General features: G+C 39.4%; 1 protein-coding gene across 5 annotated transcripts in view; it reads right to left on the reverse strand.

Moving 5' to 3' along the window:
• Positions 1 to 1,777: 1,777 nt before the first annotated feature.
• Positions 1,778 to 27,285, reverse strand: part of LOC124554065 (zinc finger protein 708-like) — a 94,704-nt gene continuing 69,196 nt past the window's right edge. For all 5 annotated transcript variants that reach the window (XM_047128106.1, XM_047128109.1, XM_047128108.1 and 2 more), the window contains one exon: positions 1,778 to 5,079. In XM_047128106.1, the coding sequence (XP_046984062.1) occupies positions 2,754 to 5,079 (2,326 nt within the window). In that variant the 3' untranslated portion in view covers positions 1,778 to 2,753. The remainder of the gene's footprint in view (positions 5,080 to 27,285) is intronic.

A 27,285-nucleotide genomic window follows, 5' to 3' on the forward strand; every position in this document is an offset into this window, starting at 1 on the left:
CAGTTTATTCTGTAGTGATTAGCTTAGGTTATTATTTTAATAGGTGCAGTTACACTCTTTAATTTGTTGGTATGTACAGTGTTTATGTAGACTCAGTTCTTTGGGTGGTTTTCCACACAACCACTGAATATGTTTATTTTCTGAGTACATCTCGTGTACCAGAGAAACACCATATGACCCATCCTTAGCTGACGCCTACAGATATTCAGTCCATATTGTGTACCTTTTTTTAACATGTTACTACAAATTTTACTGTTTCTTAGAGATTCATAATATGTATAGTCGCCACACTTTGTAGTACATTTTCAGATTCATTGGAATATAAGGCTATTGTCCAGAAACCCGGTTTTTCTTTCCTTTTATTGGAAAATAATATTTAATACAAATGAATGTGGATGTTGTCTATTATGAATAACCAATACAGCAGTTGTGGATGTACTATCATGGGAAAGATGAAATACAATGTAATCATATCACTACAAAGTGTCACAGCTGAAGTGTAGCAACACAGAACAGTGCCAATCACTTAATTATAACTATCTCCCATTGTTACACATATGATGAAACATACTAAACCACTTTCGACAATAACAAATAGGTAGGAAATCAAAATTAAAAACAATCGTTCTGAAATTGAAACTGAAGCATAAGTACAATTTTCCAAAAACCTCATGTATATTTACCACAAATTAAGAAAAATATCCACAATGGAATCATCTTTGAATATAATACAAGAAATATTTAGTGCTCACGTTCTGAGCTCTCTCACGTGTTGTTCTTGTGTATAAAAAAAATTGGAATCAAATCATAACACCTAATGTTTGTTTACCTATTTCTTTTTTTTTTTTTTTTTTTTTTTTTTTTTGTAGAACTTACGCAGTATTAGATGCTGAACAAGTAATTAAGAGCTTTGGTGGATAACACTTACCTATATTATCTCTGAATTATGTACAGAGCTTTGTGAAACAAAAATATTTCACAAAAAAATATAGCTATTGTGCACTAGTGTAAATGGCAACCAAGCATGATGAATTTCTTAGATTACACATTTCCGCATCTGACCCATTTAAATGAAGATGCACTGATGGGCAAAAATGTCATGAACACTGTTCATGAGAAGAATGAACACCATGTTGTATGCACATGATGCGATAAGCAGTTTACAAGTATATAAGCAGACCAGATATTTACACTTTTTGTTCTATCAGTAAGATGAGCTGCAAACATGTAAATTTAATGATGTAAATGACTTTAGCAAAGGGCAAGTTAAAGTGGCATTGCAGTTGGGAACTAGCACCTCAAAAGTTGGTACAATGGATCTATGCTAGTGTTGTGAACATCTGAGGAAATTGGCTGAAAGGTAATAAGTCCATAACATTATGATAAGATGTAATACATCTATACTTCTTCACAAAGTATGGAAGTCAGAAGCTTGCCTGCTCTGTAAAGCTGGGTATGTGGCAACATGTGACATATCTAATGACAGAAAACAACGCTGGGGCAGCCATACACGTTTTGGAACTCACAGTTCAATGTACATTGTGGAACGTGTGGCTCTGGAACATATGGTCACTGTATGTTTCCATACCGATTCCACCAAAATGTTCACTTGCAACTGCAGTGGGCAAGGGATCATTGAGGCTGGAGTGAGGGTCAATTCAAATGTTAACTGTCAGGATGGGTGACATTTCCTGTTACACCAGGTCAGTTGCACATCCAGATATGCTATCATCTAAATGAATGGCACCAAATAGAGGGCCCATTATGCTATGGGCAGTCACTTTGGCTCCTGTGGGACACCTGTTAGCAACAGAAGGCATCATGACAGTTGCAGACTACGTGACATTTATTGCAACTGCATGGATTCCTTCATTCCTGGTGTGGTCTCCCATAGTGGAGGCATCTTTCAGCAGGATAATTGTCCATGTCACATGTGCATGGTCTGAGTAGCATGGTAACTAACACTGATGTCTTGACCATACCATTTAGCTAATCTAAACGTGTGGAATACAACTGGTGCAACATACACCCAGAAACATGTAAATGATGTGTCAAGTCCATATCATTTAGAATTTTCAAACTACTGCATTCCAAAGGTGGCCAAATATGCTATTAAGCAGGTTCTTATATTTGTTGTTACGTTTACTAATGCAGGATTACTACCAACAGAACACAAATGTACACACTATTAATGACACACCAAGTCTCTTGCGAAAACATATCTGAGTAAAATAATTGTTATAATCATGTTTCTCCAGTATTGAGTTTACTAGCCTCAATGAAGCAAGTGCTTTTTACAGTCACTGTTTCTAAAATACAGAGTTACATGTACTACATGATGACTTTGTTTGGAATATTAAGCAGCAAGTCATCACATTTCCTTGGCCTTATACTGAATATTGCAAGATACTTATGATTACTGACAAATGTAAGGATTTATCACAATTCACAATCTTCTTGTCACAAGGTAATAGGAAAAAGCAGCAGTGCTAATGACAAAAACATATTTGATTCATGTTTCTTGAGTATTTGGTAATACGATTTCATGGCATCTGAAGCTACATATATGAATTTTTTGTCACATTATCTGTTAGCACTCTATAGTACACATCATTACAAGTTTTTTCACAATTCTACTAGATTTTAAAGTTATTTCACCGAAAGTACAATTTATTGTCCCCTGGTACATACATTATTTTATAGGCCTTCAGGGCACCAACCACGAAAACCTATTTGTGTAAACTAACACATAATTACATTTTCTTTCTGACGTGAAGTAATGCATGTGTCTTGAGAGTATCCAAGTAAGTGAAACTTTTGTCACAGATCTCACATTTGAGAGGTTTCTTTCCAGTGTGAATTAATGAATGTTTCTTGAGATTACCTGACATAGTAAAAGATTTCCCACAAATCTCGCACATGTAAGGTTTCTTTCCAGTGTGAATTAATATGTGTTCCTTCAGATAGCATGACAACGCAAATGCTTTCCCACATATCTCACATTTGTGAGGCTTCTCTCCAGTGTGAATTAAGACGTGTTTGTTAAGATTGCCTACTATAGTAAAAGATTTCCCACAAATCTCACATTTATGAGGTTTCTTTCCAGTGTGAATTAATACATGTTTCTTGAGATCACCTAACATAGTAAAAGATTTCCCACAAATCTCACATTTGTGGGGTTTCTTTCCAGTGTGAATTAATAAATGTTTGTTAAGATTGCCTAATATAGTAAAAGATTTCCCACAAATCTCACATTTGTGACGTTTACTTCCAGTGTGAAATTGTGAGTGTGTCTTGCAATTATCTGCCCTAGCAAAAGATTTCCCACAAATCTCACATTTGTGAGGTTTATTTCCAGTATGAATTAATGAGTGTTTCTTGAGATCACCTAACATAGTAAAAGATTTGCCACAAATCTCACACTTGTGAGGTTTCTCTCCATTGTGAATTAATACGTGTTTGTTAAGATTGCCTAATACAGTAAAAGATTTCCCACAAATCTCACATTTGTGAGGTTTCTTTCCAGTGTGAATTAATACATGTTTGTTGAGATCACCTAACATAGTAAAAGATTTCCCACAAATCTCGCACATGTAGGGTTTCTTTCCAGTGTGAATTAATACGTGTTTCTTGAGATGGCTTGACATAGTGAAAGATTTCCCACAAATCTCACATTTGTGCGGTTTCTTTCCACTGTGAATTAAAACATGATTCTTGAGATAGCCTGACGCAGCAAAAGATTTCCCACAAATCTGACATTTGTGAGGTTTCTTTCCAGTGTGAATTAATAAGTGTTTGTTAAGATTGGCTAATATAGTAAAAGATTTCCCACAAATCTCACATTTGTGACGTTTATTTCCAATGTGAAATAATGTGTGTGTCTTGCAATGATCTGCCCTAGCAAAAGATTTCCCACAAATCTCACATTTGTGGGGTTTATTTCCAGTGTGAATTAATAAATGTTTCTTCAGATTACCTAATATAGTAAAAGATTTCCCACAAATCTCACATTTGTGAAGTTTCCTTCCATTGTGAATTAATGAGTGTGCCTTCAGATAGCTTGAAAACACAAAAGCTTTCCCACACATCTCACATTTGTGAGGTTTCTTGCCAGTGTGAATTAATATGTGTTTGTTAAGATTGCCTAATATAGTAAATGATTTCCCACAAATCTCACATTTGTGAGGTTTATTTCCAGTGTGAAGTAATGAATGTTTCTTAAGACCACCTAACATAGTAAAAGATTTCCCACAAATCTCGCACATGTAAGGTTTCTTTCCAGTGTGAATTAATGTGTGAGCCTTTAGATAACGTGACTGGGCAAACCATTTCTCACAAAAATCACATTTGTGAAGTCTTTTCCCAGTATGAATGGAAACATGTCTCTCGAGATCACCTGACCTAGCAAACAATTTGCCACAAATACCACATCTGTCAGTTCTGTTGGCAGTAAGTAGATCAGCCTGGGCGCTGACATTAACAGCTATAGACAAAGTTCCATAATTACTTGTTTTCTCTCTATCATTTGTCATATGTGTGTTACATATGTCATTAGAGGGCTTCTTTGAATCTTTCCAAGTTTCCTTACATGAAGACTGGTCATTGTGTTCTGTGACAGAAACTTCTGCCTCGCTATCCAACGAGGTAGTGGTTTGATGCTCATCACTATGTGCATATTTTTCATGACTGTCAGCAGTTAAAACTTGACAATTCTTACTCATTGCCATATGCTTTTTCAAGCCAACATTACTGTGAAATACCTCACCACACCACTTACAAACATACGAAGGTGGTTGCGTTCCATCAATGTGCATAAACACATGCATTATGAGTCTGTATTTTGAAGAAAAGCTCTGTTGGCAGAAATTACAGCTATATACATGTAATTCCTTTTCCCTCGTACTACAGTCATATTGGGTGGCAACTGAGCATTCCTTATCAATAGTCACATCTTCTGTATTGGTACTGAACCCTTGTGTTGACTTCTCCATGTCTATCATCAACTCATCCTGGACCAGTCTATGGTGACAAGTTTCTTCACATGATATGCTGCAACTCCCACCAGTAGTCTGAGTAAATCTGAAGAGTGAGGAGGATAACGTTAAATATTGAGATATACAACAAAGAAACAATATTTGAGTGACCATAAATCCAGTACTATAGGTCACAAGTCATAAAAGTGCATAAGAATTGACATATTCAGTAACTGTTACTGATTTAAAATTATAATATTCCACCAGAAGTAAGGAACTGATGAGGTAAAAGTGGTTTAAAACGAAAATAACCAGAGGAAATTCAATAATGATTATTCTGAGTCACTGCTGATTTGATCTGAAATTTTTAGATTAGAACTAAAATACTTCACTTTCACATGTTACAATCTTTTTAAAATACAGTGCTACAAGTCAATAGTCTACAACAATTTATGAAATGTATCAAAAAATTAATCAGTTACATGTTTTAATTCAAAATTTTTAAGTTCAAGGTATTTCAGATTTATTTAAGAGAAATAATTTCTAAATGTTCCTCTTCGATTATGTTAGCCCTGTAAGTGCATTCTCCTTGTTTCGCCAACACTTTCACCTCTACGAATGGTAAATTTATTTCACCTGGTAAACGATTTTTTTTGTTCGATTCCAAATAAATCAATTACTAGTGCAAGCATCAATATTTTCATTCGTTATCTACAATGGATGTTGATCAGCTGGACAATGACTGTTCATGAACAAGAATCAAGGTGACATCAATCACGGGAATAAATTTGCATACTGATGAATGAATGTGAATGACACACTTGCAGATGGTTTTAATCTAAAACTGTTTTAGGCACTGCAACTTATATGAAGCCTTCCACAAATGGAAATATTGTCTAAACAGATGGAAATGCTTGTAAATTTTCCAGTACACCTGGAGTGAGCCTTGTTGAAAATTTTTACATCTTCCCAACATCTGGTCTCCTGCCATTGCAGAACACCATTGACTGAAGGACACAAACACAAATGGTCACATCATCACCCATTAAATACTGAAGGGTAACACTACACACTGAGTGGCAGTGATAACAGCTGATGCATGAGCTACACCTGTAGTATCTGGGTTTCATTATTAAACCTGCAGTTAAACCCTTTCCCACAGAAAAGAACTGTAATGCTTTTCAGGTCCCCAGTATGTACATAGGGAGATATGAAAGATTACAAACTACTGAAGGTGTGCAGGCTCCAGAGTTTTCTTTTGTTCTGACGGTACCTTTTCACTTTTTTGCATTGTGTTGAGTACATAGTTAAGTTTGGCATGGTATCTGGTAAATTTCGAGTGTTTTTGAACAATTAATTGGATCACACGATTTTTTAAAATGTAACTGGTATCATGGTGTGTCAGATTCTAGAAGTTGACAACTGAATCACTAAATTTTGTAACTTATATAATTCAATAATTTACAACTTGTATTTTCATACACATGTAAGTGAAGTAACTGAACACTAATAATGATAAAACACATCAGAAAAATATGCAAATAAGATTTCAAACAATTACCTTTCTGTTTGTCAAAGTACTAGAAATAAAACTTACAATTAAAATTTTACAATATGCCAGTCAACCATAAACCAACCAGAATAAGAAAAAGAATTTCTGGAAAGCTTTAGCAATAAATAAATTTTGAGGTTTTTATTTATCACTTGTTTTAGAGACCACCATGAAAGCATTGTGTAGATACTGGGTGCTTCTGTCATATCCCTAATCTTTACTGCACAGCATTTCGTGTGGCAGGTACACTGATAAAGTATTCATCTACGTCTACACGATTACTCTGCTATTCACAATAAAGTGCCTCGCAGATGGTTCAATGAAGCACTTTTAAGCTCACTCTCTACCATTCCACTGTCGAATGGCGCGCAGGAAAAACGAGCACTTAAATTTTTCTGTGCGAGCCCTGATTTCTCTTATTTTATCGTGATGATCATTTCTCCCTATGTAAGTGGGTGCCAACAGAATGTTTTCCCAATCGGAGGAGAAAACTGGTGATTGAAATTTCATGAGAAGATCCTGTCGCAACGAAAAACGCCTTTGTTTTCATGATTGCCACTCCAATTCACATACCATGTCTCTGACACTATGTCCCCTATTTCGGGATAATACAAAACGAGCTGCCGTTTTTTGTACTTTTTCAGTGTCATCCGTCAGTCCCACCTGACGCAGATCCCACAGCACACAGCAGCACTCCAGAAAAGGGTGGACAAGCGTGGTGTAAGCAGTCTCTTTAGCAGACCTGTTGCACCTTCTAAGTGTTCTGGCAATGAATTGCAGTCTTTGGTTTGTTGTTGTTGTTTTCTTCAGTTCTGAGACTGGTTTGATGCAGCTCTCCATGCTACTCTATCCTGTGCAAGCTTCTTCGTCTCCCAGTACCTACTGCAACCTACATCCTTCTGAATCTGCTAGTGTATTCATCTCTTGGTCTCCCTCTACGATTTTTACCCTCCACGCAGCCCTCCAATGATAAATTTGTGATCCCTTGATGCCTCAGAACATGTCCTACCAACCGGTCCTCCTTCTTGTCAAGTTGTGCCACAAACTTCTCTTCTCCCCAATTCTAGTCAATACCTCCTCATTAGTTATGTGATCTACCCATCTAATCTTCATAATTCTTCTGTAGCACCACATTTCGAAAGCTTCTATTCTCTTTTTCTCCAAACTATTTATCCTCCATATTTCACTTCCATACACGGCTACACTCCGTAAAATACTTTCAGAAACGACTTCCTGACACTTAAATCTATACTCGATGTTAACAAATCTCTCTTCTCCAGAAACGCTTTCCTTGCCATTGCCAGTCTACATTTTATATCCTATCTACTTCGTCCATCGTCAGTTATTTTTCCCCCCAAATAGCAAAAATCACCTACTACTTTAAGTGGCTCATTAGCTAATCTAATTCCCTCAGCACCACCCGACTACATTCCATTATCCTAGTTTTACTTTTGTTGATGTTCATCTTATATCCTCCTTTCAAGACACTGTCCATTCTGTTCAGCTGCTCTTCCCAGTCTGTTGCTGTCTCCAACAGAATTACAATATCATCGGTGAGCCTGAAAGTTTTTCTTTCTTCTCCATGGATTTTAATACCTACTCCGAATTTTTCTTTTGCTTCCTTTACTGATCGCTCAATATACAGATTAAATAACATCGGGGAGAGGCTACAACCCTGTCTCACTCCCTTTCCAATCACTTCTTACCTTTCATGCCCCTCTACTCTTAATTGCTATCTGATTTCTGTAGAAAATGTAAATAGCCTTGAACTCCCTGTATTTTACCCCTGCCACCTTTAGAATTTGAAAGAGTATTCCAGTCAACATTGTCAAAATATTTCTCTAAGTCTACAAATGCTAGAAACATAGGTTTGCCTTTTCTTAATCTTTCTTCTAAGATAAGTCGCAGAGTCAGTATTCCTCACGAGTTCCAATATTTCTATGGAATCCAAACTGATCTTCTCAGAGGCCGAACTGTACCAGTTTTTCCATTCATCTATAAAGAATTCGCGTTAGTATTTTGCAGTTGTGACTTGTTAAACTGATAGTTCGGTAATTTTCTCATCTGTCAACACTTGCTTTCTTTGGGCTTGGAATTATTATATTATTCTTGAAGTCTGAGGGTACTTCGCCTGTCTCATACATCTTGCTCACCAGATGGTAGAGTTTTGTCAGGACTGGCTCTTCCAAGGCCATCAGTAGTTCTAATGGAATGTTGTCCACTCCCGGGGCCTTGTTTCGACTCAGGTCTTTCAGTGCTCTGTCAAACTCTTTATGCAGTATAGTATCTCCCATTTCATCTTCATCTAAATCCTCTTCCATTTCCATTATATTGTCTTCAAGCACATCACCCTTGTATAGACCATCTATACAAGGTGTTACAAAAAGGTATGGCCAAACTTTCAGGAAACATTCCTCTCACACAAATAAAGGAAAGGTGTTATGTGGACATGTGTCCGGAAATGCTTAATTTCCATGTTAGAGCTCATTTTAGTTTCGTCAGTATGTACTGTACTTCCTCGATTCACTGCCAGTTGGCCCAATTGAAGGAAGGTAATGCTGACTTCGTTGCTTGTGTTGACATGCGACTCATTGCTCTACAGTACTAGCATCAAGCACATCAGTACGTAGCATGAACAGGTTAGTGTTCATCACGAACGTGGTTTTGCAGTCAGTGCAATGTTTACAAATGTGGAGTTCGCAGATGCCCATTTGATGTATGGATTAGCATGGGGCAATAGCCGTGGCGTGGTACGTTTGTATCGAGACAGATTTCCAGAACAAAGGTGTCCCGACAGAAGACGTTCGAAGCAATGGATCGGCGTCTTAGGGAGCACGAAACATTCCAGCCTATGACTCGCGACTGGGGAAGACCGAGAACGACAAGGAGAATGGATGAGGCAATTCTTTGTGCAGTTGACGATAACTTTAATGTCAGCGACAGAGACGTTGCTGCTGTACAAGGTAACGTTGACCACGTCACTGAATGGAGAGCGCTAAGGTAGAACTAGTTGTTTCCGTACCACATACAGCATGTGCAGGCACTATCAGCAGCTGATTGGCCTCCACGGGTACACTTCTGTGAATGGTTCATCCAACAATGTGTCAATCCTCATTTCAGTGCAAATGTTCTCTTTACGGATGAGGCTTCATTTCAACGTGAGCAAATTTTCACAATCAACATGTGTGGGCTGACGAGAATCTGCACGCAATTGTGAAATCACTTCATCAACACAGATTTTCTGTGAACATTTGAGCAGGCATTGCTGGTGATGTCTTGATTGGGCCCCATGTTCTTCCACCAACGCTCAATGGAGCACGTTATCATGATTTGATACGGGATACTCTACCTGTGCTGCTAGAGCATGTGCCTTTACAAGTATGACACAACATGTGGTTCATGTACGATGGAGCACTTGCACATTTCAGTCGAAGTGTTTGTACACTTCTCAACAACAGATTCGGTGAGCGATGGATGGGTAGAGGCAGACCAATTCCATGGCTTCCACCCTCTCCTGACATCAACCCTCTTGACTCTCATTTATGGGGGCATTTGAAAGCTCTTGTCTACGCAACCCCAGTTCCAAATGTAGAGACTCTTCATGCTCGTATTGTGGACGGCTGTGATACAATATGCCATTCTCCAGGGATGCATCAGCGCATAAGGGATTTCATGTGACGGAGGGTGGATGCATGTATCCTCACTAACGGAGGACATTTTGAACATTTCCTGTAACAAAGTGTTTGAAGTCACGCTGGTATGTTATGTTGCTGTGTGTTTCCATTCCATGATTAAAGTGATTTGAAGAGAAGTAATAAAATGAGCTCTAACATGGAAAGTAAGCGTTTCTGGACATATGTCCACATAACATATTTTCTTTCTTTGGGTGTGGAATGTTTCCTGAAAGTTTGGCTGTACCTTTTTGTAACACCCTGTATACTCCTTCCACCTTTCTGCTTTCCCCTCTTTGCTTAGAACTGGGTTTCCATCTGAGCTCTTGATATTCATACAAGTGGCTCTCTTTTCTCCAAAGGTCTCTTTAATTTTCCTGTAGGCAGTATCTATCTTACCCCTCGTGAGATAACCCTTTACAGCCTTACATTTGTCCCTGATTAGCCATTTTGCACTTCCTGTCAATCTCATTTTTGAGACGTTTGTATTCCTTTTTGCCTGCTTCATGTACTGCATTTTAATATTTTCTCCTTTCATCAATTAAATACAATATTACTTCTGTTACCCAAGGATTTCTACTAGCCCTCGTCTTTTTACCTACTTGTTCCTCAGCTGCCTTCACTATTTCATTCCTCAAAGCTACATATTCTTCTTCTACTGTATTTCTTTCCCCCATTCGTGACAATTGTTCCATTATCCTCTCCCTGAAACTCTGTACGACCTCTGATGTAGTCTGTTTATCCATGTCCCATCTCCTTAAATTCACATTGCAGTTTCTTCAGTTTTAATATACAGTTAATAACCAATAGATTGTGGTCAGAGTCCACATCTGCCCCTGGAAATGTCTTACAATTTAAAACCTGGTTCATAAGTCTCTGTCTTACCATTATATAATCTATCTGATCCCTTTTAGTATCTCCAGGATTCTTCCAAGTGTACAACCTTCTTTTATGATTCTTTTACTAAGTGTTAGCTATGATTAAGTTATGCTCTGTGTAAAATTCTACCAGACGGCTTCCTCTTTCATTTCTTACCCCCTATCCATATTCACCTACTATGTTTCCTTCTCTCCCTTTTTCTCTACCCACAATATTATCTATGTGATCGTTTGACTTTAGGTTATTTGTAATCCCTAAGTATTTAGTTGAATTTACAGCCTTCAGTTTTGTGTGACTTATCGTGTAATTGTAATTTAGCACACTTCTTTTAGGACTCATGGGAATAACTTCATACTTTCCCTTATTCAGGGTCAGTTGCCACTTTTTGCACCATACAGATATCTTATGTAAATCACTTTGTAAGTCGTTTTTATCAGGTGATGACTTTACAAGACGGTAAATGACAGAATCATCTGCAAACAATTTAAGACGGCTACCCAGATTGTCTCCTATGTTGTTAATATAGATCAGGAACAATAGCGGGGAACGCCGGATATTACTTGTTTTACTCGATGACTTTCCGTCAATTAGTACGAACTGTGACATTTATGACATGAAATCACGAATCCAGTCGCACAACCGAGGCGATACTCCATAGGCACACAGTTTGGTTAGAAGACGCCTGTGAGGAACAGTGTCGAAAGCCTTCTGTAAATCTAAAAATGTGGAATTAATTTGACATTCCTTGTCGATAACACTTATTACTTCAGAGTATAAAGAGTCAGTTGTCTCTCACAAGAACGAAATTTTCTGAAACCATGCTGACTGTGTCAATAAATCGTTTTCTTCGAGGTACTTCATAATGTTTGAATACAGTGTATGTTCCAAAACCCTACTGCAAATTGACGTTAGTGATATAGGCCTGTAATTTAGCGAATTACTCCTACTTCCCTTTTTGGGTATTTGTGTGACTTGAGAAATTTTCCAGTCTTTAGGTACGGATCTTTCGGTGAGCGAGTTGTCGTGCATTATTGCTAAATATGGAGCTATTTTATCAGCATACTCTGAGAGGAACCTGACTGGTATACAGTCTGTATCGGAGGCTTTGCCATTATTAAGTGATTTAAGCTGCTTTGTTACTCCGAGGATATCTACTTCTATGTTTCTCATCTTGGCAGTTGTTCTTGTTTGGAATTCAGGAATTTTTACTTCGTCTTCTTTGGTGAAGGAGTTCCAGAAAACCGTGTTTAATAAATCTGCTTTAGTGGCACTATCTTCAGTGACTTCACCGTTGGTATCGCACAGTGAAGGTATTGTGTGTTGCCACTGGTGTGCCTTTTGTATGACCAGAATCTCTTTTGGTTTTCTGCCAGATTTCAAGACAGAATTTCGTTGTGGAAATTATCGAAAGCATCTCGCATTTAAGTACGCGCCATATTTCGAACTTCTGTAAAACTTTGCCAATCTTGAGGATTTTGTGCTCTTTTAAATTTGGCATGCTTTTTTCGTTGCTTCTGCAACAACGATCTGACCCACCTAGTGTACCATGGGGGATGAGTGCCATCACTTATTAATTTATGTGGTACTTATCTCTCAATTGCTGTCGCTATTATCTCTTTGAAAACATACCACAACTTTTCTACACTTACATGATCAGATCGGAAGGAGTGAAGACTGTCTCTTAAGAGGGCGTTAAGAGCATTCTTATCAGCTTTTTTAAATAGATATACTTTGCGTTTCTTTTTTATGGTTGCAGTGATGATGGAAGTGCACATGTATTTTATCAACACACATACCACAGCCTGGACTGCAACACTGCTGATGGTTTACACCACATTTGTTAAAAATTTTGGCATGATAGCTGTTACCTCTATTTTATTCCTTCCTTTGTTCTCTCAATTTTCCAACCAAAGGGCTGTCATTATGAACAAAAACAGTTTCTTACATTCGATTTATCTACGCCAGTACTCCTCTACCCAACAACTAGTTGGGTTGGGGGATCAATGGGACTTCGCAACCTTTACTCAGTCTTTTGGCCGAGGCTGGTTGCAAAGTGCCATTACATATTATACAGGCTAGTATTACGATGGGGTCGCCATTCTCATTGTCCCTCCCCCCATTCCGGGACATAATTAGTGAATTAGTGTACCCCAACTGTTTCCATCCAGTGTAATCCATGGGAAAATGCGAATGTCTGCAAGCTGTGTAACTGAAGTGGAATGTGGGGACCAGCCTGCCATTCACCTAGCAGGGTGTAGAAAACCACCTAAAAGCCACATCCAGGCTGGCCGGCACACTGGCCCTCCGTCGTTAATCTGCCAGATGGATTCGATCCGGAGTCAGCACGCCTACAGGAGTCCAGGAAGCAGTGTGTTAGTGCTCTCGGCTACCCTGGTGGGTCGTTTCTTATATCACCGTGAAACTATTATATCTGGTTCCACCTACTAAGGAAAGATAGTCAGTGCACTTGGTTGGAGACTGTTGTGAATACAAGCAAGCCTATTAAATCTTATCTCGGAAACATTAATATCACGCAAAGAAGGTATGTTCTTTTGAACATTTTTATATTATCAAGATTTTGTTTCATCACTGTTGAATATCTAAAATATCTTCAGGGAAAAGTACACCTGATTTCTAGTTCAATGACTCGATTCCTGCCCAACGCATTACCACTAAGTCACAGGGCAGGAATCTGCAAAGCACTGTTATATTGTCTAGAATAAACATTGCTTGGATTGTGCATGTCTCCATTTGAGTTTCCCCTACAATAAAAGAAGGAGTCATGGTGATATGAGTATGTCCTCTGTTATTTTCACAACAACTACTACTACCACCACCACCACCAACAAGCCATTTTCTGAATTTGTATCACCAATTTCCATCATTTAATCTTGATGAATATTAGTGTCATCCACAACTTCATAAATCATTTACCGAAATATACGTTGAAGTACAGTTCTCTTACTCTCAGAAGTCATGTATGATGATGATTGGTTTGTGGGTCACTCAACTGCACAGTCATCAGTCCCAATTTTTACAGTATTTTTTACACAGTCCAATGTAGCCACTGTCACGAATGATGATGATCAAATGATGAGGACAATGCAAACACCCAGTCATTAGGCAGAGAAGGTCCCCAACTCAGCCAGGAATCGAATCCAGGATCCCATGATCCAGAAGCAGCAATGTTAGCTACTAGATCACGAGCTGTGGACAGAACTCATGGAGAATAAGAAGTCTGATCCGACTGGTTTGAATGGTTAGGGAGACATGGGGCACACTGCATATTGTAAGAGACACTGACAGAGGTCACCATAATTATTATACTGTAATAACAATAAACACAAGCTGTTGATAAAAACCCCTGCTGAGTGGCAATCATAGAACGAGTGTGGTATCTGCTAGAAGTCATAGCAACTTTATTAGGAATTTACTGAGCGTAAAATTGTCTGAAAAGCACCCTGTTTTCATAACAAGAAATCGATCCGAGGCGTTTTAACTGATTTTAATTAAACTGAGAGTGTTCTGGGTGCTGCAGTGTGGGCTCTATACTTTGCAGGATGCTGTAACATTGTAGGATGTATATTAACTGGTGTCCTCAACGAGCATGCTGAAAAGTAATTTTTCACTTTCTGCCACCAGGTGAAAATATGGTGCTATAAGCAGTGAGAATGAGGTATCAGGCAGGAAAAGAGAAGAACGATCAGACCAATGATAATGGTGGTTCTGGTACCTTTGTTAGCATATGATCAGAAGTTACATATTCAAAATGGTCTACTGTCTCTGCAACTTGATGTATCCTTGACATGACATAGTTAATAGTTGTCTACATCATATACAGTGTAATCAGACTGACTGTCATCATATGATAACTTACTGATCAGGGGTATCTGGATACATCCCCAATAAATCTTTCACATATCCCAACATCCACATGTCATATGAATTTATATCAGAGGATCTCGAAGGCCACATATCTTGAAACTGTCTAGATATGATACAGATGATACTGAAGTTTACATGCAACCAATGGTTCACTCGACAAATGACATACCATCAAAATAATGGTACATGTGTTTTCATGAAATGCCGGAATCACGCTGCATAACAAGGTCCTTATAAAGTTCAGATGTCACTGTACTCCTAAGAGGTGCATAACTTGTCATTATCTTCTAGGAACACTGACTGAAAATGAAGGGGGCTTGTGAAATCACACCACACTATCACATAAGCTGGGAGCAGTGGATGTTCCTGCACAAGATTTGGGAGGAAAACCCCCATATGTGACAGTTCTGTGCATTCACAGCCACATGCAGAGTAAAATATGCCTTGTCCATCCAAAGAATATTCCCCAGCCAAAAGTCGCTCATTTCCATGTGTGCCAAAAATAAACGCAAAATGAAAGTGTTGTAGCCTATCTTGGGACTTCTTTAGCAGCACATTAAGAGCCTTCTAGAGATACTAGAGTAAAATGTGTCACCAAATCTGTTTAACTGTTGACTGGGGGGGGGGGGGGGAGGCAGTCAGAGGTAGCATGTGTGTGGTGGGGGAGAGGGGAGGGTGGGGGAGGGAGGGGGGAGGGAGGTAGGGAAGGAGGGAGGTAGGGAAGGAGGTAGGGAGGGAGGGGGGAGGGGGGGAGAGGGAGGGAGGGAGGGGGAGAGAGAGAGAGAGAGAGAGAGAGAGAGAGAGAGAGAGAGAGAGAGAGAGAGATATCCTGTGAGAACGCTAGCATTTACTGCAGAATTTGAGGCATCTGCTGCATGATTAGGTGTAGCTAAAAGCAACTTCAACAACCGCTATGGCAATCTGCTGCACCACCCAATTCACTTATTTCTTCAAATTCCTTGATTGTATTCTTCAACACATTTATTGACATGGGGCCTCTTCACAGCCATTTATTTCAATGATATTCCTGCAATGCAGTAAAACAGCTGTACCACCTGTGCACGGCATTTCTTCTCAATAGGCACTTCATTTCATATGAAAGAGATACCTTCTTAACTGGGTGTATATAAAAACAAGAAAAAATTTCCAGATTTCCCAGCTAGAAACGCGCTTCCTAAGGTGAAAAACTTTTTATTGGGTGGAAGTACATTTTTCCATGTTAAAAGACGGTATTGTTTTCATACGAGCTGTAAACCTTATCAATACATTGAATGGTTATGGATTTATAAGCCTGTATAGAACTTTCTGGCAGTTTAGGAATCTCAACCTACCTGGAGATACGGGCTGGGGAGATACATGGGAGACAGAGAGAGGAAAGGAGGGTGGGAGAGTTAAAGAGAAAACAGGAAAGGAACTAGTGCCTGAGGTGCACAGGATGGAAAGGAGATATGGGAGGGGAGGGGAGAAGGAGAGGGATGAGAGGACCCTTGTGTCTCCTCCCTGTGCTTCTGCTACTTGTAGATGTAGCAGCTCCTGTTCGAAGTGCCCTCAGCTCTGCATGCACAGGACCAAGATTTCAGTACAGTTCAAATGCATAATCACTGTTATGAGCATAAGCATCCAGCCATGAACACCTCCACTCCCATGGCCAGTGCTCCATCAACTATCATGCAGCACACTTTGCCCCGTGCACCTCACACCTCTGCGCCCATTATGTCGTATGACGTTACTGCTATTAACATGTATGAAGTGTTGCATATGTTCGAATTGTTTAAAATGCCTGTCCACGCAAGAAATGTTTAGAAACTGGTCTACCTGTAATTCTCATTATGTTTTGTTACTATTGTATCAGTAGGAGGTTCTACTTTCTTTTTGAAACATCTATGCACAGTACTCTCTCAGGATTTGCATCTTGACACTGACTGATTAAGACATCGACTGTACATATTAAAAACAAAAAAGAAATCTCACTGCTAAGCATTCGATTTTCTATATTCAGTTAATTAACTTTTTGTCCATGGTACACTGTAACGGGAGTGCTGATGATGAAGATATTGACGAAATTTGCTGTTGCTGCTAAAGTATTCCAGAAAATGTAATGAGAACAGTGTCAGTAAATATGTGAAGAGCAAGTGGCTCTGAGACAATTATCAGTCACACCACCTAAACGTCCTAAGCCCTCAAATGACGATGATGCCTGATGATCTATATCTACATGATAACTCTGCAATTCACGATTAAGGGCCTGGCATATGGGCATCGAACCATAATTTTTAATTTACTTCTCTACCATTCCACTCTCATTGCGTGCAGGGTTACATATTTCCATGTGAGCTCTGATTTCTCGTACTTTACTATGATGATAATTTCTCCCTACATAGATGGGCGCCAACAAAATATTATCAAACTCTGACGACAAAATTCGTGTTTGAAATTTCACGAAAATCTCTGGCTCTAGCGCAAACGCCTTTGTTCTAATTACCACCATCCCAGTTCATGTATCGTATCCATAGCACTCCATCCCTGATTTCGTGATAATACAAAAACAGCTGCTATCCTTTAAATTTCTTTGATGTCCCACACCACACTGCAATACTCCACAAGAGGACAGACAAGCACGGTGGAAGCAGTTTCTTTAGTAGACTTGTTACATTTTCCAAGTTGTCTGCCAAAAAACCAATCTTTGGTTTGCTTCCTCCAGAGCATTATCTATATGAATGTCATGATTTAATTTACTCATAAGTGTAATCCCTATGTATTTAGTTGCGTTCACAGCTTTTAGGTTTGTATGATGTATCGTGGTAACGAAATTTAGCACATTCATTTCAATACTCATGTGGTTTACTTCATACTTTCCATTATTTACAGTCAAATGTCATTTTTCACATCTTAAAGACATCTTTATCACTTCACAATTCGTTTTGATCATCTGATGACTTTACAATAAAGTAAATGACAGCATAATCTGCAAACAATCAAAGAGAGCTTCTCAGATTGTCTCTTAAATTGTGTACATAGATCAGGTACAAGAGAGGGCCTATAGCACTTGCTTGGGAAACGTCAGATATTACTTCGATGACTTTCTGTCAGATATTACGAACTGTTACCTTCCTGGTACAAAATCACGAATAAGTGCGAACAGCTAGGATGATACTCCAGGGGCACACAACGTAATCGAAAATCACTTGTGAGGAACAGAGTCAAAAGCTTTCTGTAAAACAAAATATATGGAATCAATGTAATGTCATCTGCCCAAATCAGTCATTACTTTGCGAGAATGAAGAGCTTGTTGTGTTTCACAAGAATTATGTTCTCTGAATATATGTTGGATATTTGTCCATAAATGATATCTTGAAGGTCATTCACAATGTTCAAACAGATCATATTTTCCAAAATCCTACTGCAAAGTGACGTTAGTGGTATGGGTGTGCATTTCATCGGATTACTCACATTTCCTTTCTTGGGTTCCGGTCTAATTTGTGCTACTTTCCTGCCTTTGGGTACTCATCTTTCTGCAGTTAAAGAGTTGCATATGATTGCTAAGAATGGAGCTATTGTATCAGCATATTCTGAAAGGAACCTGGGTGGTGTACAGTCTGCCCCAGAGGCATTGCCTTTCTTAAGTGTTAAGCTACTCCAACACATTTAGGATACCCACTTCTAAGTTACTCATATAGGCAGTTATTCTTAATTAGAATTCTGTAATACTTTGCTTTTCCTGTGAAGGAATTGATAAAATCCGTCTTCAGTAACTCGCTTTAGTAGCACTGCCGTCAATAACTTTACCACTGTTATCGCGCAGTGAAGGTATTAATGCACCTTGTCAATTGTATACTTTACATACACCAGAATTTCTTTGGGTTTTCTGCCAGATTTCGACACAGAGTGTCGTTCTGGAAACTATTAAAAGCCTCTCTCATTGAAGTTTGCACTAAATTGCGAGCTTCTGCAAAACTTCGCCAATCCTGTGGATTTTGCATTCTTTTAAATTTGGCACGTGTATTTCATTGCTTGTGAAACACTGGTCTGACCTGTTGTGTGTCAGTACCACTTATTAATTTATTTGATATGTATCTCTCAGTTGTTACTTATTTTACTTTAAACCACATCTGGACTATGCTTAGAAAGACTTATCTGAAGGGGTGGAAACTCTCTCTTTGGGATGTGTCAAGTGAATTTTTATCTGCTTTTTCAAGGGCATGTATTATGCGTTTATTTTGGTGTGTTTTGATGTTACAGTATTCACTCTTGTGAACTTTTCATGGCTCAACAACATTGTGGTCACTAATCCCTGTACCTGTTACGCTCCCTGTTTGGCCATGGTTATTAAGATGTCAAAGATGTTTTCTCAACCATTTACACTTTCAGTGCGCCACTGTGCAAAATAATTTTCAGACACACCATTCAGTTTGGTTTTTGGCGACGTTTTATGCCAACCACTGACATAGTATTTTCGCCAATATATCGAGGGTAGACGAAAGTCCCCACCAACTCTAATTCTACGAGTGGCATACCTATTTCAAATGACAAGTTTTCTCTGAACTGTTCAGTATGTTTCATCCAATTCAGAGCATTGGTGAAGGGAACTTATTCAAAAATGGTTCAAATGGCTCTGAGCACTATGGGACTCAACTGCTGAGGTCATTAGTCCCCTAGAACTTAGAACTAGTTAAACCTAACTAACCTAAGGACATCACAAACATCCATGCCCGAGGCAGGATTCGAACCTGCGACCGTAGCGGTCGCGCGGTTCCAGACTGAAGCGCCTAGAACCGCTCGGCCACCGGCGGCCGTCCATGACATATTTCCAGTATGATAATGAGTTTCACAAACAAACAGAAGGCGTGGCCATGGGCAGCTCTCTGAGTCCACCTGTTGCTAATCTTTTCATGGAATTTTTTGAACAGTAAGCACTGCAGTTGGGCAGAAAAAGTCCTTGAAAGTGGTGTCGGTACGTGGATGGGACTTTTGTAATATGAAATCACAGTAGAGAGGAACTGAACGGTTTCTTGGTATATCTGAATAGTATTAAGCCAAAGATACAATTTACTATGGAGAAACACAGAAATAGCAACTAAATTTTTTGGACGTATCAGCAATTAAACAGGCAATGGGATTCTAGGGCATAAGGTGTATACAAAAGAAACACACATCGACTATTACCTCCATAAGCATTCGAACCATCATCCCAGGAAGAAGAGAGGTGTCATTAAAACATTGGTGGACAGAGCTAGTAAGTTTATTTTCAAGTTGATCTAAATCATTTACGAATGGCTGTTAAGAAAAATGGATACGCCTACAACGACATCGAGCGAGCACTTCATCCCAGAAGAAAAGTATGTGACAACATGCAGCAACAACTGTCAGCTGGAAAAGTTTTTCTTCCATTTATTCACAATATTACGGACTGTATTGGGAAAGTTTTGGCCAACCGAACACAAAAGGAACTGTAGACTGGGATGTACTGACAAATCAGCTGTACCAAAACATGTTTTTAAGGAAGGTGGTCATGAAATAAAATTTAGTGAGACAAGCGTGTTAGCCAGAACATCGATTATTATGCACGTATGTATAGGAAAGCTATAGAAATTCTGGAACATCACAATGGTTTCAACACAAAAGGGGATGGCTTAAAGTTAGAGAGGATATTGTGGTCGACTTTGTTTCAATGATGTGACGATCGATTACATTCATTCAAGAATGTTAGTCAGAGATAGACTTATAGTCTGCCCCACGTGACATATGTTGGTGCCCTCTATGCACACTAGATAAACGGGAAATCCATGGCCTGGCAGCCATCGTTTACTCACCTCGGAAGATGTTGGCTGCAGTAGGCAACGAAACGTCAGGAAGAGGTAGTTTTACGGATAGACCATGACATCTGAGATCAGAACTTTTAATTGATCGCTACCCTTACTACCTCACAGGAGCTATCTACTTAAATTTTACTACAAGGTAAACTACTTCGAACAGCAATGAACACTACACCACCAAATGTATTTCATCTATTCTTTGTGAACATGCTTAGGTCTCTTCAAAAATTTCAGCTGATGGTTCAAATGGCTCTGAGCACTATGGGACTCAACTGCTGTGGTCATAAGTCCCCTAGAACTTAGAACTACTTAAACCTAACTAACCTAAGGACATCACACACATCCATGCCCGAGGCAGGATTCAAACCTGCGACTGTAGCGGTCGTGCGGTTCCAGACTGTAGCGCCTTTAACCGCTCGGCCACTCCGGCCAGCATTTCAGCTGAACTTATTTAAATACCTATAACGATTTGAGATTCAGTGCTTTCTGTTAGCACTTTGAGCCCTCGTTCTTTTCTAATGCAACTACAACAATTTACAGCTACGATACTTACTGTGTTGTATCTACCCTCTTACGGTATTCTACTTGCAGCCTTTGAAACTGAAGCACTTTCTGCACTTACCTGAGACCCTCTAATTTAAATAAAAAGCCCAGTCCCCTTTACACATCCGCATACTCGTGGAACTGCTTCCTTTGTGTAGTTGACTCCTGAGCCATTTAGCTGAATCCGTAAATCCACCACCTTCTGACGCTAGTTGGGGAATCTGCAACCCACACAGCTGAAAACTGTCTGGGACTCTGATTCAGACTTCACTCCACTCTGTATAAAAGAACCACCTTCAGTTCTGCCCATGATGCTTCAGATGGTGAGCTCTGCCTTCATCTCGCACACAAACTGGCAGTCTTTACTAGCCAGTCACCTGAAACCTGACAGAACCTCTTCGAATCCAATGTGGCACATATTGTTAGCACCAACGTGAGCCACCACCTACTGCTGGCTATTCCATGTCTTTCATGGCATCCAGAAGCACCCATTTCTTATCTGTAAAGACTCCTCCCAGTATGCACATTGGATTCCTTCCCCTCCTATACAGTCGTTTCTCTAAATGGTGCCATTACACACCTAACACCGGAGCTTCCAATCACCAGTAATACTACCCCCCGTCCTGTCTTGCACACTGAGAGGCTTTCTCTGGAACATGGCAAGCGACTTCATCTGGCTCATGGATTTCATCAGCCATAGACAGAAATCAAATTGTTCATCTGACGATGCCCGCATCTCGCGGTCGTGCGGTAGCGTCTCGCTTCCCACGCCAGGGTTCGATTCCCGGCGGGATCAGGGATTTTCTCTGCCTCGTGATGGCTGGGTGTTGTGTGCTGTCCTTAGGTTAGTTAGGTTTAAGTAGTTCTACGTTCTAGGGGACTGATGACCATAGATGTTAAGTCCCATAGTGCTCAGAGCCATTTGAACCATTTTTCATCTGACGAACTGAGCAGGCTCTCCGATCAGCAACATGGAAATTCTTTCACTGCCACCCACACACTGGAATGACTTCCCACTCGACCACAAATGAGAGGTTCAAATGGCTCTGAGCACTATGGGACTTAACATGTATGGTCATCAGTCCCCTAGAACTTAGAACTACTTAAACCTAACTAACCTAAGGACAGCACACAACACCCAGTCATCACGAGGCAGAGAAAATCCCTGACCCCGCCGGGAATCAAACCCGGGAATCCGGGCGCGGGAAGCGAGAACGCTACCGCACGACCACGAGCTGCGGACCAAGTGAGAGGTCAATCTCAGTATAGGCAGTACCCAAGGTGACTGCAGCAGTGGACCAATTGGTGGACAACACTATCTGGAGCTGTGAGCGAAGAATCACCAACTTCATTCACATCTGAACACAGAAATTACTTTATCTGTCCATACCAGAGTTGGCATGGTAAATAAACAGACATATATGAAGTATAGGAGTTGAAGGTAAGGAACACAGACAATATTTAAAATAAGTCGCTTCTTATGAAAACATGTCAGCTCTCAGTACTCTGATGTACTACTGCTGCTACTATGAGAGCTTCCACTGGATTGAGCGATCTAAGCGCTGCAAGTAACACAAAACAAAGGAGTGATGCAATTCAGCCAGTGGTTCTATGGACCACACAGTTTATAAAGCTTATAAATGTGCCTGATAAATACACACATGTGCACAAAATACGGGATTTGAAGCTAAATAACAATATTAATACCATTACAACTATAATAGTAGTAGATGTCACGAAAATATACTGACAGCAATTGATAAATAATTCGCTCACTTGTGACAAACATCAAAGGATAAGGACGTCAAGTCATGCATCAAAAGTCCCCATTGTGAGCCAATTTAAGTATTAATGCTGACGAACAGAGAAAATGAGCAAATAAGCTTCTAACAAACACTATATGCTTTCCTTGCAGCAAAGGTGAAGTCGTTGCAGCAGCAGGCATCTGGTGTCAACATAATGCTGTTCAATCAAACCTAATGTTTGAATACCAGTGGGTGTAAGCATGTTACTGTCAGTGTAATATCGAATAGGGAGTTCTAGTATGTAGAATTTCTTGAAAACCATCGATTTAGTGATGAAAAAGTAATTTCGCTTCGCATCAATGACACTGACAATGCAATGTCTCAAAGCAGATGTCAGGCTTGTTCCACAGAAAAGTTTGTTCTCCCCTGATGTTACCAGGTGATCATACCATCTCTGTAGGGGATAGAGTTGGTACAGTTAAAATATTTAACAACAGAGGGAGCACAGATCTACAGGGGCTGATTTTTAACATTTTAATGAAATGCGGTACAGGATGAGCTAGAGTGTTGGCAAAGATGGCAGTCACATATTCTACTGTCGATAGCTTGCCAAAATCTCCACTCATTGGAAACTACCATAGCTCGACTCCATGATGCATTCTGTGCATTGATGGAAGTGGAAATGTATGAATCATCATTACCAGATGTGGGCACTGAATTACGATCTAATTTAATTTTGTTTATATACCCATCTGTAAGCAAGAGTTTATAAAAACCCTCCATTTCAATGTAAATAAACAGTTACCACCATAACCAAGTGGACGAAACAGTCTCACCGCAAGGGTTTTTAAATGACTGGTCCTGCAGTGATGAAGGTAGAAACCTGAAGAATGAGACGAATGGACCATTACTTCCTGATATTAGAGGTGATTTGGTTATTGGGGTTTCATGCTGCGGAAAATAATTACTTTTTACACTGTTGACATATCCTGTGGGAGTCCACTTAGAGCATGTATATATTTTTTCAAAAATTCTGTTTCAATCAAAATATCAGCTACTGCAGGAGATTTTGCATGGAGTTAAGGTACTAACATACTAAACTGCCAGCAAATGCAGTGATATTCCACCTCCCGAAAACGTAAAACCAAACAGCAACATCTCTGTGGAAAATCAGGATATCCGCCGACATTTCTGCTTAGCTCGCCACATGCAAGTGAATATAATTTATTTGAGTGAGACATACTTAAGCATACCAAAGCTGTTGGTCTGGGATACACCAACCTTATAACAATCGAACAGGACAATCTGAATTTAAAGCATATTTTCCAAGTACATGTAGGAACTGACATGACACTCAATGAATTCGTTATATGTGAGGATTGCTGGAGTAGCTCTCAGTATAGCTTGCGGGTTACAGATGAAAGTACTAAATTGAATGAGAGTCAAAACTTCAAAATGATTCTTCAAAAAGGCAATGCACCAAAACGCACCTGTCAGTATATTGTACACATGTACAAATTTACACGTGTTGCAAATTCATTCGGAGGATGAAAAGCACGTGCGTTTGACAAAAAAATGGAGGTAATCAACACTAAAGTAATGGAACTGAATGTCTTGTCAAGGAAGGTGCTATGAATGGTGAGGTGTTGATTGCTCAAATTCAGCAATATGACCTGTGTGTCAACGAGAAAATTAAAGGAGTCAATGTAAAACTAACGCATATGTGGAACAAGAATGTAATAGCTAAGGCACTTCACGCCCATCACCACCTACTGTCTCAGAATATACGTAAGTTGTAAACTGTCTCAAAAATAGATTAGTATGCAGCAGCATGTTGTCAAAGAAGTGTAATGTTAAAAACTGGGGTGTGGAAGACAATTTGACAGAAGTTACTTTCGTGAAAGTTAGGTCAACTGCAACGAGATCAGTGTCCCTCAGCAACATTTAAGCCAGTAACTGACAGGCTGAAAGAGCTGTCATGGACTATGGATGAAACCAGAAACAGGAGGAGGAGGAGAAGGAGTGCTGAGATAAGAAAGAACATATGGGGTCATCAGGGCAAAACCGTATTTGTTAGGTAAGCACTCAATAATGTTTAACCAAGAAGGCAATAAGAATTGAGAACAAGGAATTTGAAAGATTGCCTAGGCTGTTACAGTTAATAATTTTGAAAATGTCACTGTTAAAAATATACCCTTAAACTATAAAAACATGTGGTCCAATATCACATACGACCAACGCACGTAAAACGCCAAAAGGATAAATGGAAGTCTCATAGAGCGACAAATACAGGATTTTAACTGAACCAGCATTAGCAGCTCCACCTAGTGCAGGTAAAATAGTCGAAGTTCAGCCTGAAACACTAAACAATCTACATCTAGAATATATAAATTATGGTAACTAAATGGAATCATAGATCGATTACGACTGTTTACAGCTTTAGCTGGTGAAGAGATTGCAGATCACATGAACAAAATATTATCGATCTTACCTGGGCTACGAAAATTATGCATCGTCGAGTAAGTGTGGAGAGAGTTGTTCATGAGCTTTACAGACCTGCATGCAGAATATATCTAATAATACGAGGAATGGATTATGCATGGCAGGCTGATCTCTTGGATATGCAAAACTACTTACAATCAAATAATGGCGTCAAGTATGTTCTCGCAGCCACAGACTCATTCCAATTTCGCTTGGGCCTTACCTTTGAATGTAAAGACAGAGAAGGAGGTTTGAGAGGTTTCTGAACAGTTGTTGCAGACAGGACTAAATCGACTGTCCATCAACCTTGAAGACATATGATGGAAGTGAATTTTACGATAGACATTTCAAAGCAGAATTCGAATTAAATGGGATAAACCACTACTCAACATTCTCATATTTGGAAACTAGTATTGCCAAATGGTTGAACTGGACCATCAGAAATGGAATGTGGAAGCAATTTAATCTTCAATGTATGTGGAAATGGCTGAACATACAGCCAAAAATCATTGACGAGTATAATCGCATTATTCACCACAGAATTAAGAGCAAACCTATTGAAGTCACAGAGGAATTACAGGAAAGCTTTGAACCCATTATGTTCCTCATAGAGCGGGTCATATGATGTCAAAGAAACAGAGCATTGATAAAATGGCTTAGTTTCTCATCAAAGCTCAACAGCCGAGTGAACACCCACAATTTGCTATGTAATTCGAAAAGCAAAGCTGAAACCATGCAGTAGTGTGACATGAGTGCTACGAAACGTATCAACAAAGTTGGGGGTGGTATTCTCGAGAATCTGCCATCAGAAGTGTATATCTCTGGATACAATTTCTGTGGAGCTGGAACAAAACTAAAATAGCACCTAGCTTATGGTGAAAAGGGCTTTAATGCATTGGACAATGAATACAAAGTGCACATCATTGCCTATACTACAGACAAAGATCACCGTATTGCAGAGCAAATATTCATTGATAAGGCTACACAGGTATGTCAAGGAACAGATATTCATGCAGCACACGCTATTTCTGAATATGTGGTTAATAAGGCAATGTTTGCTCGAACTTAAATTGGGTACTGGATTAACTTTCAAGCATTACTGAATTCAGTTCACTGTATACTAAAGAAGAAAAAAAGCTTATGGGATATTTAAAAAATTGGTGACAGGTGCAAAAGATGCCTTTAGGCAGAAAGAAGGAAGGAAATGATGTGGTGAAACGCCCACATTCCTACAAATATCAAAGACAGCTGGTGGAATAATTCTGTTTCTGATACCTGCATTTGCTGGGCTGTCAGCTACTGGTTTCATTAGCTAGGAGAGCTGATATAATTCAAGCAGTACAGAACGCCCGAAAAAGCGAAAAGTAATTACAAGCAGCTGAAAGGCATAATATGACCACGGAGACCATTGCTATAGGTAAAGGCCTATATTTAAATGGCTTTGGTTGTACATAAAGGCCCACAGCAATGATACTGGAAAAAAGGATTAATAACACAGATCTGGTTAAACTCGTCAGCAAACTTAAAATCACGAGATTTTACAGCGTGTTTATAAAGGATACATTGCCTAAGACAATGTGGAAATCCAAGAAACATGGAACTGCCAATTTCGATGTTGTTTGGGGTATGGAGCTCTTGGTGATTTAAGGCCACCTGAAGAACTGTGTTGTCACTTCACCAATAGGAACCAGCTGATGTACAATGTTCGACGCTACCATGACTTCAGTTCATACCTCTGAGGAT

This window comes from Schistocerca americana, chromosome 11, assembly GCF_021461395.2.
Source record: "Schistocerca americana isolate TAMUIC-IGC-003095 chromosome 11, iqSchAmer2.1, whole genome shotgun sequence".
Taxonomy (NCBI): domain Eukaryota; kingdom Metazoa; phylum Arthropoda; class Insecta; order Orthoptera; family Acrididae; genus Schistocerca; species Schistocerca americana.